This window comes from Cryptococcus neoformans, chromosome 3 (assembly GCF_000149385.1).
Source record: "Cryptococcus neoformans var. neoformans B-3501A chromosome 3, whole genome shotgun sequence".
In the NCBI taxonomy this organism is placed as follows: Eukaryota; Fungi; Basidiomycota; class Tremellomycetes; order Tremellales; family Cryptococcaceae; genus Cryptococcus; species Cryptococcus deneoformans.
Window position 1 is genome coordinate 1,840,920 of NC_009179.1, and position 14,997 is coordinate 1,855,916.

The 14,997-nt window shown below is 48.3% G+C and overlaps 5 protein-coding genes across 5 annotated transcripts; 2 read left to right on the forward strand and 3 right to left on the reverse strand.

Moving 5' to 3' along the window:
* Positions 1–497: 497 nt before the first annotated feature.
* CNBC6420 (hypothetical protein) lies at positions 498–1,626 on the reverse strand (the record flags this gene model as incomplete). Its single annotated transcript, XM_771159.1, has 5 exons — positions 498–1,229; positions 1,283–1,319; positions 1,367–1,431; positions 1,482–1,492; positions 1,545–1,626. 5 exons carry the CDS (start codon positions 1,624–1,626, stop codon positions 498–500), a joined length of 927 nt encoding a protein of 308 aa, XP_776252.1.
* A 3,450-nt stretch (positions 1,627–5,076) lies between these two features.
* CNBC6430 (hypothetical protein) lies at positions 5,077–6,275 on the reverse strand (the record flags this gene model as incomplete). Its single annotated transcript, XM_771160.1, has 4 exons — positions 5,077–5,214; positions 5,269–5,712; positions 5,762–5,922; positions 5,975–6,275. 4 exons carry the CDS (start codon positions 6,273–6,275, stop codon positions 5,077–5,079), a joined length of 1,044 nt encoding a protein of 347 aa, XP_776253.1.
* Positions 6,276–6,540: 265 nt separating this feature from the next.
* On the forward strand, positions 6,541–8,597 carry CNBC6440 (hypothetical protein; the record flags this gene model as incomplete). The annotated part of the gene is made up of 8 exons (XM_771161.1): positions 6,541–6,576; positions 6,627–6,681; positions 6,754–6,808; positions 6,865–6,958; positions 7,010–7,161; positions 7,214–7,518; positions 7,569–8,188; positions 8,238–8,597. The coding sequence occupies 8 exons, from the start codon at positions 6,541–6,543 to the stop codon at positions 8,595–8,597; spliced, it is 1,677 nt and encodes a 558-aa protein (XP_776254.1).
* Positions 8,598–8,733: 136 nt separating this feature from the next.
* Positions 8,734–10,381, reverse strand: CNBC6450 (hypothetical protein; the record flags this gene model as incomplete). Its single annotated transcript, XM_771162.1, has 7 exons — positions 8,734–8,905; positions 8,961–9,118; positions 9,186–9,499; positions 9,554–9,724; positions 9,777–10,076; positions 10,135–10,168; positions 10,220–10,381. The coding sequence occupies 7 exons, from the start codon at positions 10,379–10,381 to the stop codon at positions 8,734–8,736; spliced, it is 1,311 nt and encodes a 436-aa protein (XP_776255.1).
* A 962-nt stretch (positions 10,382–11,343) lies between these two features.
* CNBC6460 (hypothetical protein) lies at positions 11,344–14,437 on the forward strand (the record flags this gene model as incomplete). The annotated part of the gene is made up of 10 exons (XM_771163.1): positions 11,344–11,749; positions 11,801–12,010; positions 12,098–12,222; positions 12,286–12,481; positions 12,534–12,628; positions 12,676–12,939; positions 13,005–13,333; positions 13,385–13,958; positions 14,015–14,077; positions 14,129–14,437. The coding sequence occupies 10 exons, from the start codon at positions 11,344–11,346 to the stop codon at positions 14,435–14,437; spliced, it is 2,571 nt and encodes an 856-aa protein (XP_776256.1).
* Positions 14,438–14,997: the final 560 nt, after the last annotated feature.

Genomic DNA, 14,997 nt, shown 5'->3' on the forward strand with positions numbered 1-14,997 from the left:
TGAAGACTGAAGATTGGGTAGGGGCTGAAGAAAAGGAGAACGAACAGCGAGCCGGCAAGCAGCACGAACGCGACTTATTATTACGCCAGCACTGAACCGTCAGAGATGTATGATGACGTAACATAGCTGAATTCAATAAACTAGACACTGCTGCTGATAGCCAAATGAGGACAATGGGGTTCAATAGCACGTAAGAGTAACTCCTTCGTCGCTCATCGTCACTCTCGATTTGTTGTAGTGCATGATGCAGGCACGAGAAATCTCAAAAAGCAAGAAGAAGAGATGAATGAAGATGATGTGATTGAGTAGCGGCGTTGTCCAATCACCACATTACGTCACTGGATACATTATCAAGTGCTTGCCACAGGTATTTCTGTAAGTGTTTATCCTTTTAGCGCGAAAACAAGAATATCCACCCTCATCTGACGTTGAATCACAACTGGCAGAATAAAGGGCAGTCTTGTTAAGCCTATGATTGGATAACTCTCACGCAACGATTATTCGTCATGTTGCTGTATCCGGGGGGTTTTCTCTTCGCAATATTCCATGTCCGCCGAGTCATAAGCATCACCACTATCCGTCCTCAACAAGGGCTCGCGCCCTCTGGAATTTTGACCATCACGTGCTGAAAGGTTACTAGAATCTGCGGCGTAATGTGGATGTTCGAATGGGTTAGAGCGCGAGAACGAAGGATCATATCGGTGTTCAGGAAGAGCCTTCCCTTTTCCCCTGTATTCTCGATATTCCCGTTCCCGCTCTCTCTCCCTCTGTGTAGATGATGTTGACGTTGAGCTTGACGTACTGTGTGATGGGCTGACGGATTTGTGGTGAATATTTCTTATCGGCCAAACCGCCTCTCCAGGTTCGCCGGGCATGTTTATCTCCATACTTCCTCTTGACCGCTCATTACGCTGGGAATTCGGACTAGGACTTCCATCGAAGACCAGATCCCAATCTGAGCTCCTCTGCCGAGTATATACCGGACGGGTGAAAGCGTAACCGAAGTTGCTAGCTTTTGGTGTCTCATTGAGCTCCAAGGCAGAGGGACCTTGAGCATAAGGATCTGTGGAAGGGCGGGACAGGAATAATGTTGGAAGGATAGGTTTTTTTGGGGGGGAAAAAATCCCAAAAATAAAGGAATTTGATGATTTGGGAGGTATGCGTTTGCGATATCGGTTATAGACGTAGATACCGGCAATAACTGCAACAAGGATAAATATGGCAAGGCCCTTCAGAAGATCAAGCTTTAGTAGTGAAGCTAATAGCCAATCATCGAACGCACCGAAAGAAGTCCAATAAAGCCGCCAGTCGATCCAGCACTGCTCCTGCAATCAGCCCCGCTCACTCCAATTAAGACAGCGCTCACATCTCTGGACCTTTGCCAATACCGTGCCATCGATTTAACGTACTTGAAGGAGGTCCTTGTCCATACTATCATATCTGTGAGATTGTTTCTCAAGTATCCGCCTCATTGAGCTTACAGATGCAACGGCTGTGTTTTAACAATTAGTGATTGCGACAATGGTTCCTGACAGACCGCTTACAACTAGCAGTAGTGGTGATTCCATAGCCTGATCCCCCTCTTTTGATGACTCTCTCATCGTGTCCTACGAACCAGGAGAGCATATCAGAGCACTGGCGGCTCAAACGTAATCTCAAAAGCAAGCCGTCCGTCGGTAGCTCTAGCTTGACGTGCAGTCCCCTGTACGTTCTTAAGCCCTCGGAAAAGTATCTGGAGCTCTATTTGTTGATAGTATGGAGCGTTGCTTCTAAATGGATCAAATCAATCAAGCATTCAAAGACAAAAAGAAACTTGACTTTTACCCATAACTGGCCACCTAATATCAGATCGGCGCTGATTGACAGCAGTCCCGCCGCCCTTCGCTAACTTCGCCAACAAAGATGCCGCCAGCAAATGATGACGTTATTATTACAACTTGAATCGTCTGTTTTTAACTGTAGAGACACGTGACGGACCCCGTCGTTTCAGATGTTGGAATGAAAGACCGGCGGATACAACACAGGACAAACCGATCATCGATGACCACAAACAGAACGGTGACATTCATATATCTCAACACATACTTCGGCTTCGATGACGGAAGTTGAAAGGTGGGCGGTTGTGGTGGGGGATCAAATCAGTTGTCAGCCATCACTGATCGGCCTTTGACGTTGTCGACTCAGATTATCCACGCAGGTCTTTGAGTTATCTTCTTAATGGATTTTAATATAAAACACAATGGTCTATATTGTACCAAAGGACAGCGGTTTTCCACTCCTTCTCTTTCACCCGCTCTCAGGAGCCTCGTCTTATTGTACCTGTGACGCCCGCCGTGTAAGGGGTGACAACCCTCGGCCCCCTCGTCGACGCGACTCCTTTTATATTTCATACCGCCAAGGACCTTAAACTCCTTTCGCTTCTTCAGCACAGATAACTGCGGATTGGAAAGTAGCGTCAGCAATCCGCAAGGGCGTTTTACAGCGATATATTTGACTGTGGTATTTCACATGAGAGAATCATACTAAAAGCGGCAGAAACATATACTGAAAACTAACCGTACAAGCATTCTCATCCTTCCTATCAAAGATGATTCCCAGAATGCTTCTAGCATTCAGCGTAGCATCCCTTGCTGTCTCATGGTAGGCTTAATCCTGGGTTGGTTATATCGAGGATGGGGATATTATGAGAAGCAAAAGGTGTGCAAAGGGCCTGCTGAGGGTGTTAATAATCACCGACGGGGATTGACGCTTGGATAGGATAATTGAGCCATAGCTTGTAATAAGTGAGCAACTTTATCTCCTTTAGTTCGGCAAACACAGACACAAAATGATGGCCGTCCTTTGGATTAGCGTCGAGAGAGCGTTACTATCCCTCACTCTTAGAGTTATGTCGAGATGTATGAACTTCTTTGAGGCGATGACTCTTGCGGATTTCAATGCCTGTGTTCATCCTCTGCTTGTCCTCACTCCTTGACAGCCTAAGAGTCATAGTAGAGAGCTTTATCATATCGTTTCTTCACAGTCAGTATACAGTTAGTCATCTACTATGCGTCTTCCCTTTCAGTCTTCATCTTCGTCGAGGCCATCTACCCTCTTCGATTCTTCATTCACTTTTCCTGCAAGCTATCGGCTCTCTACTCACAGAATGGGGTGGGCTGATGGAGTCTCAAGGCTTGATAAAAAAGAGCGGTGAGCAGTACTTGTTTATCCCCAGCAGCGTAAAGCGCTTACTTTATATAGCTTAAAGCAGCTGGACACCATGCACCGTATAGTGGTCGAGCCATACCACTCCTCGGTCATCCACAGCCATCTTTCCATGGTCCACTCCTCTGGTAGGCGTAGCGCAGTTCTTGACGTGGGTACTGTGAGCATCTTTAAACATCAAGTTTATCCTTTTCTTTCACTTCACCCTGACCCTCGGTTTCGCGGACAGGGCAGTGGTTAGTCGCCCATACCTTCCGCTTCCCATTCCATGACAAAGGATACTAACAGCGATCATGGTGTATTTCTTCTTCCAACTCATTAACTGTCTCATTTTTTTCTATATAATAAATGATGGGACTTTAGGTCAATGGGCTGCACTTTTAGCCAATGCTGAACCATTTGCCGATGTTGTGACTCTCGCGTAAGCAGATTTCTACCTTTTTTCTCCCTCTTTTTCCTTCCTTTCCTCCCCTAATCGCCTCATCCCAGGCCAGACTGGAAGTCATATACTGGAGAAAGAATTCACCATGGCAACCTGGACTTCTCTTCTGCAGACATTGCCCGTCCTCTGCCGTGGCCTTCGAGCTCATTTGGTCAGTAGGAGGTATCTCGCTACTCTACGCCTCAAGTTGACTATTTCACTTTCAGACGTTATCCAAGTAAAAGGTCTGGCTAGAACGTACAAAAGCTACGGCATTTTTCTTGAGCGCCTTGCAAGACTGCTTCGTCATGGCGGTCTACTTGTAATCGTTGAGCATTGTCTGGGATATGTAGGTCCGCTTTCTGGGTCCGACAAATGGGAAGCGCTGATATGTTAACAGGAATCATCGTCTAGTCAAAATCTGCCCCCTTGTCTACTCCAGTGGAATGCTTCTATCGAGAAGGCACTAGCCGCTAATGGCAGTAAGCCCAGGATTCCGGGATGGACAGATTAAGTACTAACCGTGAATGTATCAGTTGATTCAATGATGGCTGCTAGGCTCAGTGAGTGTGTGAGATCGGCAGGGGTCTTGTAAGGTTTTGTTTCATCTATGACGATGTCACCAACTGACTGCCTCACAGTGGTCTCTCTGCATATGTCCAGGACATCGGGGTACCAGTAGCCTGCTACATGCCAGAGAGTAAATTCATTCTACGTCAATGACCGGAAGATGCTCGACTAACCTAGGCTTATTTAGACTCCCCTACCTTGGCACAGGCTGGCTCTCTACATTCTCGAATTATTTCTTCGGAACTCCGTTCATTTCTACCTGAATTAGTTGCTTATGGATATCGTCTTACAGATCTTGAAGGCATGATCGAGGGCTGTCTCGATGAGGTGGGTCCATATACCCCAGTAAAATGACAACGCTGAAGTTTGGAGTTAGCTTTTAAATCCGTACTCAAGGTACTTACAACGCCTTGTGGCTCTATACGCCGTTAAACAATAGTCAAACGACTTCGCTCCCTATTCTGCTTCTCACATCTCGTCGTCTTCGCACATCTGTTCTGAGCAGCTAAAATAGGATATGGCATAGAAAGGTCTTCCTATCTGATTACGGCTGCCCGGAAAAAGCCAAAGCACAAGCATTGTTGTAATTTATCATCTGTACTTATCGGCACAATTGCTTATTTCTCGCATACCAGCATACTTGGGCATCCTCTCATTAGTACATTTCCTCCTAAGATCCGGAATTAAACCACAGCTCTCACATTTAGTATATGATCTCCTCACACGCTTAAAATTTGAGGCATCAGCATGCGAACTTGCCAGAAGCCCATTTACTACACGAAGAGTGGAAAGACAAGAGTAACCTTTTACAACAAATGCATTACACATCTGTTGCTGCGAGAAACTTCTGATTCTGTCCTTACCCGTTCCGTAGCTGACAATCATCGGATGCGTTTGCCTAAAAGGCCCTCGGTTTCCGCCTCGGGGCTTTGGAAGATGACAGCTCGTCCAGGGTAGGAAGCCTTGGATGATGGTATGTCGACTATCAGCGAGAGCATTTGGAACTCTCCAGCCTCATCCTGCAGAAAATCACAAGTCAGCCAAGCCTGACGAGTAGATAGACGATAACGTACCTTGACATACTCTCCTCGAGCTTCTCCCACGGTATATGTCCCAGCAGGAGGCAGTTCTTTTGCTAATGGAACCCGAGATCCAGCAGTCGACCTCAAATTCAACCCACCGAACCATCTGGATAACGTTCCGGGTTCCTTCTTAACCACCACTCGCTCTTTCTTTTCCACATCTTCCTTTACCACATCTTCTGGTTTTTCGCCCACCAACATATCCATGCCTTCCTTTCCCCAAGCGACAGCAGACCTCCAACCTTGTTTTATCCATGAAAGAGTCTCTTCTTCGTCTTTGGCCCTACCATGGATCCAGAAAGAGATAACAAGATGATCCTTGCCTGAAGTGGGGTTGCGGATAAAGGTATGAGCGATTGGAGGAGAGCCTCTGACGGGTGCAGAGGAATGTGGGGAATGAGTGAATTTAAGAGGAGGCAGAAGGTACGCGTCAAGCTTGTGGATTGTCAGTACGGTTTAGAATAAACATGTTGATCAGACGTACAGCATTTGAACCGCGGATCATATCTATGGCATGGGAGTAGAGCACAGAAGGGGAGTTCTTTGCAAACAATTCCGTTGTGAGAGCAAACGTCAGGACAACAAAAAGGGCGCCTCCGAAAAGGATGACAGTCAGATTACCAGTCTGCTGCGTTGTACGGACCACTGTATTAGACTTCAGTTGAGACGTTGTTGGAACTGCAAGACTGATGCTTACGCTTTCCTCCAATGTTCAAGTCAGACCATGACTTCCAAGTCTTCCTACGGCCATTGGGCCCAACTCCAAGAGGGAATGGCCCGACAGTGTCTTGGGTACCAGAAGATGTTCCCGTCTTATTTCCGAGCCCCTTCAAAAGATCGCTTGTGGCTTGTGATTGAGAATGCGGGGAAGCCGTTTCATGGTGGGTAGCGTAGAGGCGTGTGGAGGATACAAATGGGCGAAGGACGGCAGGTGACGGGGCGAAGCGAGGCTGAGTAGCGGAAAGAACGAGGCGAAGTGTGGAGATGGGGCGGTTCATGGTGTATAAGAGACAGTGACGGTCTGTAATTGGTGATCGAGAGATGATGAAGACGCAGATTGCACTTGTTCCCTTCGTCGTTTCTCTTAACCGGTGTTGGTCACGTGAGAGCCATCCTACGTCGCGGACCATGGCGGTGGAGGTGAACAATTATTTGATCCCGCTGGCCACGCTGAGACCCTTTCGCCTCTGAGCTTCCTCGACATTCTTCGCGCGTCAATCAAGCTGTTCTCTACGATATCTTATCCCTCTATAACAACCAAAAATGGCCTCCACAATGTACCAGCGCGACCCCAGGGCGGTGAGTCATTCTCCATGGGACTCTTTCATGAAAGCTGACAATCGTGCTAGGGCCTTTTTTTGGGAGGTACCAGAACAAGTGGTGCCGAAGTTAGGGATGCCAACGGTTAGTCGATTGTCAGACAGTACAAGGAAGGATCAGGGTGTAATAGAGAGCTGGAACTGATGAGGTGGATAGTGATGGCCTGTCAAACTGTTTCCAACATCCTCAAGTCATCTTTGGGACCTGTCGGGTACGTTGTGAAATCTCCTGATTGATCATCGCGAGTCCTTTCTGATTTTGCTTCAGTCTTGACAAGATGCTTGTTGACAATGTCGGAGATGTCACTATCACCAACGATGGTGCTACCATTCTCTCGCTCTTGGAAGTTGCCCACCCTGCTGTTAGTATCACTGTTTCAATATCCTTGATGCTCGACTGATAACGTTTTTAGGCCCGGGTACTTGTTTCTCTTGCAACTCAGCAAGATAAAGAAGTCGGTGACGGTACCACCTCTGTCGTTCTCCTCGCTTCTGAGCTTTTGAGAAGGGCCAATGAGCTTGTGCGGAATAAGATCCATCCCACCACTGTGATCACCGGTTACAGGTATGTTGAATTTCGGCTTGTGAATGCTAATCACGCTGAAACTCTGCAACAGACTTGCGTGCAAGGAGGCGTGCAGATACATGGCCGAACAGCTTTCAACCAAGGTTGACAAGCTCGGCAAGGACTCTTTGATCAACGTTGCCAAGACTTCTATGAGCTCTAAGATCCTCGGTGCCGACGATGACTTTTTCGCACCTCTTGCTGTCGACGCTATGCTTGCCGTCAAGACCATCAACGCCAAGGGTGAAAAGAAGTACCCTGTCAAGGCTGTCAACGTTCTCAAGGCCCACGGAAAGTCTGCCAGGGAAAGTTTCATGGTTAAGGGTTACGCTTTGAACTGTACTGTCGCTTCTCACGGTACGTCAATGTTCATACTCTCACTAGGGCCCAGCTAACAAAGGACACAGCTATGAAGACCCGTATCACTGGCGCAAAAATTGCCTGTCTCGACATGAACCTCGCCAAGCAACGTATGCACCTTGGTGTTCACATTACAATTGACGACCCCGATCAGCTTGAAGCCATTCGAGCGCGTGAATCCGAGATCACCCTCGAACGAGTCCGCAAGATTCTCGCTGCTGGCGCGAACGTTGTTCTCACTACCAAAGGTATCGACGACCTCGTGTTAAAGGAGTTTGTTGAGGCTGGTGCGATGGCTGTTAGGCGATGCAGGAAGGAGGACTTGAGAAGGATTGCCAAGGCCACTGGCGCCACTCTCATCTCATCTCTTGCCAATCTTGAAGGCGATGAGACCTTTGAAGCTTCAAGCTTGGGTTACGCCGAAGAGGTTGTTCAGGAGAGGATTAGCGACGATGAGTTGATTCTTGTCAAGGGTACAAAGATCGTCAATTCTAGTTCCGTTATCTTGCGAGGTGCCAACGACTTTATGCTTGACGAGATGGAGAGGTCTCTGCACGATGCGTTGTCCATTGTCAAGAGAACGTTGGAGAGTGGAAGTGTGGTTCCGGGTGGTGGTGCTGTTGAGACTGCCTTGTCCATCTATCTCGAAAATTTCGCCACTACTTTGGTGAGTTGTTAGCAAGTATTTTGTTACTGATGAGCTGACATTTGCGCAGGGCTCTCGAGAACAACTTGCCATCGCCGAATTCGCCGCTGCCCTCCTCACCATCCCTAAGACTCTTTCCATCAATGCCGCCAAGGACTCTACCGACCTCGTCGCCAAGCTCCGTGCATACCATAACGCTGCCCAGAACGCCCCTCTGAACGATCCCAAGAGAGGGCTCATGTATTATGGTCTCGACCTTATCAACGGTGAAGTGATTGACAACAGGCAAGCCGGCGTTTTGGAGCCCACGATGAGTAAGATTAAGAGTTTGAAGTCCGCGTTGGAGGCGGCGACGAGTTTGTTGAGGATAGACGATAGTATACAGGTTGCGCCGGAGCAGAAGGAGGAGGTTGACCCTCACGGGCATTAGGTGGAACGCAGAGACAGAGAGCGTCTGTAGTGTAGAATGCAGTTCACGATCATTAGGGCTATACTATTTACAATTTCTGCATGATTGGACAACGGTAGCTGGGTATGAGATTGTACAACGAACGCGGATATGGTTCCTAGAAGATGGTACCGTCACTGACAATGTCTATGGGAGGCCCGCCACCAGCTCGCTTCTCCTTGGCAATCTCCCTACCTCCCTTCCAGGTGGCGGCTTCTAGGACCTGAGCGAGGGCCAGGACGTCCTTGCCGACCTGGAGCTTCTCACATAGCAGATTATGAATTCGATCCCTGAAGTAGCATCAGCTTATCTTGCTGCGACCTGGTTGGCGAACAGAAAACGTACAAGGAGATGACAGTCACAGCCCTCCACTCGATGACGGCGGGGTGGGAAGGCTCAAGGACGGGAGGTTTGTCCTTACCGTTCGGATAAGCATTGCCTCCGAGTGATTCGGGCTTGATGGTGAGAGCTCCAAGATCAATAAAGAGCCCTCCATTACGGTACTACAGGAGACAAAGGGCATAGATTATCAGTCCTGCAAAAAAAGGCGAAAGACGGCCTGGTACTCACCTCGGGCAATCCGGTCTGTCCGAGACCCTTATCAACTTTCCATCCTGCCTCACTTTCGATAGCATCTACAAGCGAGTAACACAACCATTGAGTAAGCTTGTGGAATGGCACAAAGTCGTCGCCTTCTTCTCTGTCTATACCAGCTTGATCAAGGGACCTGGAAAGTGAAGTGCAGGGCCAGACGTCGCCGAGAGGGTATGTGGGGTGGGAAGGGAGTGTGACTCGGGAAGGCCAAATGGGAAGGAGGAGGTCGAAAAGAGTAGACCAAAAGTCTGAGAGAGGGAGACTGTCCTTGACTTTGGGCTCGAAATATTCTATCACGGGGTTATCAACTTCCGTTTGGCAAGCTAAGATAAGGGTGGACTTACTAAGAAGATCGCCTGGTCGTCCTGTAGCACACAGGTCTGGCCGAGCAGCAAGAGCATCACCAAGCTTGATCAGGAGGTTGCAGCGACCTTCAAGGCCTGTCATAGGGTTGTCCTCTGATACTTGGAGATGTTTGGCGAGAAGCTCGGGTGTAAGTTTCTTCAAACCGTTTGCTTTTTTACCATGTCAGCCATATCGTCGAAGCACAGTTGGAAGGAAACTCGCCATCAACCTGGAACTTGTTGCCGGAGCTAGAGAACAATCCGTTAATGAACATGTGGTAGCTGGCAACAGCCAGCCCCTCGCTTCGACCTCCCTTCCAGGTCTCGTTACCTTCTTCGTCTGTCTCGGTGAAAGTCCAGTCCGGACCTGCACCTGCGTCGAGGAGGACTGAGACGAGGTAAAGATCGATAAGAGTTCCAGCTCGGGAAAGTGGTTCTGACTTGGGCGGGAAAGATGGTTTGGCAAGGAGGGTTGCGATTCGATTGTTGGAAGGGGTGATAAAGTGGCCTCGCCTACAGTGGGCTAAAGAGAAGCTAGATTTAGCTGGTGCTGGGCAACGATACGGGGCGTGGTAACGTACGAGGAATGGAAGCGTAGTCGACACCAAAGTCTCTCTGTAAGTGTTTCATCAGTATGTATCCAACAACAAATCATACCGGACTCACTTCAATGATCTTGGAGCAGTAATCGGCTATGTCGGCAAGCTTTGCCTCGTCAAACGTCCAGTGATCAAGCTTGCCGTCGACACCGAGATTGTAGACTTGCCTCGAGCGGTCACGAACGGCCTCGAGGGATCTAAGGTAGGTAACAACTTTGGGAGTTGACATTGTATACGGTGCTTGGTTTGGAGATTGAATGAAGAGTATGAAGGTCGGATAAGCGAATGAGCGTGCTCTTATAGTGGCACACGTGCACTCTGAAATGGTGTCGTGCGAGTCGATAGAGAAGAAGTGGCAGTAGCGAGGGTATGAAAGGAAACGCTAAGAGGATGTATGACCGGTTGAATGGTCCGAGTAATCTTTGGGGATTTGACTAGGGCAGGTCTGAACGGGATCAGAAGCTGGTAACCCGGTGGAATCGGAGGATGGGTGTGAGGCGAGAGAAGTGACAGGGATTGTGAAAGGAAGACGTTGGAGTAGTATTGTGAGGTCGAGAAAGGCCAGAGTGCCGTTGGAGACACAGGCCGGCTTGCGGAGTGTGTCTATCAAGTGACCGACTCGATAGTGACACTCGCTGCGTCTCAGTATGGGCTCGACGAGACAAGATAACCGGCAGGCCATCTCCGAAACCCGATCTCCTCTAATCTACGGCAGATGCCGAGAAAACACACTTACGTAACACCAAACATGTAAACAATTTAATTCCGTTTGCACGCGTTGCGTAGTTCGCGTTCGCTTTGGGCAACAACAACCAAAGATACACCAGCACTCAATCCAAGAGAACATCTTGTCCAGCACCGTACACCAGTATCATGGTACCAAGGCCAAGCTCAGTGGCCTCCTCCTCACGGGGAACAGCAGCGATGCCCGTATCTCGCCCCCCTCTCGAACAGCTCATATATTCTCTTGTCCCGTCACTGGCCCCAGTCCGAGGAACAAGGACAGATGATCCAAAAGAAAAAGAAAGAAGGGAAAGTGTTGCCGAGATGATGGAATGGTGTCAGAAAATCCTTGACAGGTCTGTTTTATCGCGTAGGCGTAGATTGGTCGTTAGAGCTGACATCTTGAATAGCAACCTTCCTTCGTCAACTCCTCTGTCTGCAGAGACACTGCCCGAGACAGTGAAGAGGATGATCTATGCCTACACTAGCTCTGGAGCGAAAGAAGGGGGCGCTGAGAAGGCCCTCAAATTCAATGCGATTTGGAACAAGCTCGAGCGAGGTGTGAGTCTGGGCGCAACCCGTGATTACAGAAGTAACTCATCACTCGGTTGCCAGAAATTATTGTCATCACCCAATCCTCATTTGGAATTATTAGCAGCTCTCTCCCCTATCAATCCAAACAACGCTTCCAGATCGACTGTTGCCGGATCTTCTAAATCGCCCAAAAATATGCCGCCACCAACCTTCCCATCCACAAAGCCCAGCTCGTCAAGACAACCATTGGTCGACGCCGTGCCAAACATTTCCCTATTAGGTTTCGACGCCAAAGGCAAGGCTAAGGCGGATATTATCAATCAATGGCGTGCTAATCGCTGTGAGTTGCCGATTATAATCTCTATTCCCTCGACTGATTGAATGTTTCTAGCTCAACCACCGTTTCCTCAGCATTTGCTCTTGCGGGATACACTTTACCTCCTTCAAGGGATAGACGGGCGTTATGTACACTTTGCCGTTTCACCACCGAAAGAACAGAATCCATATCTTACCGAAAGAGGTCGTGAAGGCGAGGGAACCGGATTCCCATTAGGCAAGGAAGGGCCCATTATTGAGGAGGGATATGATGACGAAGTAGTCGGTATTGAAATCGTTGCTGATGAGGAAAAGGTGAAATCTACTGATTATGTATGGAGGGAAGACCATGCTGACAAGCATTAGGATGGAGTGATATCTCAACCCACCAGGACATTGTTGATGCAGCTGTCAGAGATGGGAATGCTTTATCGACGTGTAACAAACTTTGTAAACTCCAGACAAGCTGGGGATAGCAAAGGAGGGATGATTGAACAGGTCAGTCACAATGCATGATCCGCGCAAAATGAAGTTGACGATTTCTTATACTGTCATCTTAAGAGTCTGTGCCATTTTCTTCATCATGAGCTTTCGGAATACCACCGACTACTGGCTGTACTTGAATCCCAGATGAACACGGCGTCTTCCAGTGGAGAGCAGCCTGACAGCGGTCTCACATTACTGAGACTCAGACTATGGACCGAGGATATGAAGTTGAAGTTGAAGCAGATGAGTACTATTGTGGATGAGGCGAAGAGTGAGTCAATCGTGTGGATGACTATGAAGGAACTGACATGCCCGGTCGTCAGACACCCATGGTGGAGCTTTAGTATCCAAACTACATTCACACACAAGTAATGGTGATCCTCTGATCCGGAATTTCACCACCCAGATTCTTGAAGAGGTAAATCAGGAATAGTTTTCTCACATTTGTGCTAAGCGCTCCCGTAGGTCTCAAAACCATTTTTCCTAACTCTCCAGCGCTGGATATTCTCGGGCGAGCTCCATGATCCCTTCAAAGAATTCTTCGTGCAGCTCAACCCTGAAAACGTTTCATTTCGAGAGGGCCAAATTTCACCGACTGGTGATGTAGGCTTTGAGATGGGCATGGACGCAGATGGTGGAGAAGAGGAGGCGTATAAGCTGTGGGAAAAGAAGTATGTGTTTGTGAAAAAGATGGTGCCTGGGTTTGTGGGCGAGGACTTTGCAAAAAAGGTAGGTCGTCTAATATGAATCGCGAAACCATGTGTCGATTGAAAAATTGATTTTCTCTTATTTAGATTTTCTCCACTGGTCGGAGCTTGAACTTTATCAGGTATAGCTGCCATGATAGCGACTGGATCGAGACGCAAGCCAAGATAGCCAATGCAGGACGAGGTGAGTTCATGGGATGTAAAAGAGGGTCAATGTCTGACAGAGTTGTAGCACTCAAGTATAGCGATTTGGCCGGCTTGGAACGATCCATCGACGATGCCTATTCAATAGCTTCTCAGCGTTTATTAGAGATCTTCTTTGACAAATTCAGATTGCTTGATCACCTTCGAGCGCTCAAATCGTACCTGATGTTAGGAGCTGGTGATTTCACTGAGCTACTAATGGAAGCTATGGCGTGAGTTTTGTGCTGAACCAAGGTCACTTTTCTCATGCTGATCATTTCTAGCCCTCGACTCTCCAAGCCCGCCATCAACCTCTACCGCCACCACCTCACCTCCGATCTCGAGTCCGCCATCCGCGGCTCCAATGCCCAATACGACTCTCCCGATATCCTCCGCCGTCTGGACGCTCGTATCCTCGAATACTCTCACGGCGAAACAGGGTGGGACTGCTTTGCGCTTCAATACAAGGTCGAGGCTCCTCTCAACGCCGTGTTGGATCATCGTGCGATGGGTGATTACGATCGATTGTTCAACCATCTCTGGAGGTTGAAACGTGTAGAGGTAGTTTTGACCCAAAATTGGATGAGGGTTACGAGCGGGTCTAAAGTGTATGAGCGGGTACCCGGTTTGAACAATGATTGGCACCATTGTCGCATCGTCCAGGCTGAGATGGTCCACTTTCTTCGTCAACTACAAGCTTTCTGTCAGCTGGAGGTTATAGAATGCTCATGGGCAGATTTGATCGAATTTACAACGAAAAGGGAAGGGGATTTGGATGCGCTTATCACAGCTCATCGAAAGTACCTAAGTAGGGTTGTGAGAAAAGTGCTGTTATTGAGTGCGAAGAGAGATAAGGAAGTGGGTGCCCTCAAATGCTAATCCATTTCCATTAACGCAGCTGATGGTTATCATAGGAGATACTTTTGGATCTTGTGAGAGATGCATTGGAGCTTATATTACAATTCAAAGATGCCATGGTAAGTTTGCTCTTTCCAACGACTAGCGCGTTCATTTACCATAGTCTACAGGATGACCTCTACGCGTGGTCACTTGGGGAAGCAACCCGCCTCGACCGACAACGTGACGCCTCACGAGGTCTCTACACCCCATCCACCTCGTCTGACGATCCTACTCGTTCTGAGGAGCAACTACAGTCCATCCGAATTCGAATTCGAGAGTGTTCAAACAGTTTCCAACACAGAGTGGTTAGCATTGTGCACATGGCTGGGGCGCACGCGGATCTCGATGTAAGGTTTTTGGCTATTAGGATCGCGTTTAATGGGCATTATTCATTGCGAAAGAAGGATAAAGGGTCATCGAGATCGACAAGGGCTTAATAAGATATAGGTTTGGGGATAATAATGTATTATAGACCTCGTGCGTACGGCTGACGCATGCACATGATGCATGAAAAATGGCAAAAAAAAGGAAGGTGAAAGATGTGTCCGCAATTTGCCCGAGCTAGAAAGTGAAAGGTTCCTGCTCTGTATGCCTCGTGGGGATCTGCCACTGTACCGAAGCACAGTAAACATTTCCCGAGTAGGCCCGAAAAGACCACCACGACGAGGCGAGCATTTGGCGATAGAAATTTTGGTTTTCCGATAGCTGTGACATCGGCAGCGGGGGAAAAGGGTAGGCTGCAGACGTGTCTAAGCTCGGGTTCGGATAATAATGATAAATTATGGCTAAAAGGGAAATGAGAAAAAAAAAGAAGAAAAAAGATCCAATACACAGCCTGGCAAGAGCAGTCCACAGAGAGAAGCAGAGACATCAATTCACTGTCGGCCGCTACTGTCAGACCATATAGTGGACCTTTTTTCCAAAATAAATGTCGGAATGTCTCGTAGAGGAACACCATGAAGTGGGAAAAGGCTTCATAGTAAGCTTCCCAGGGCCC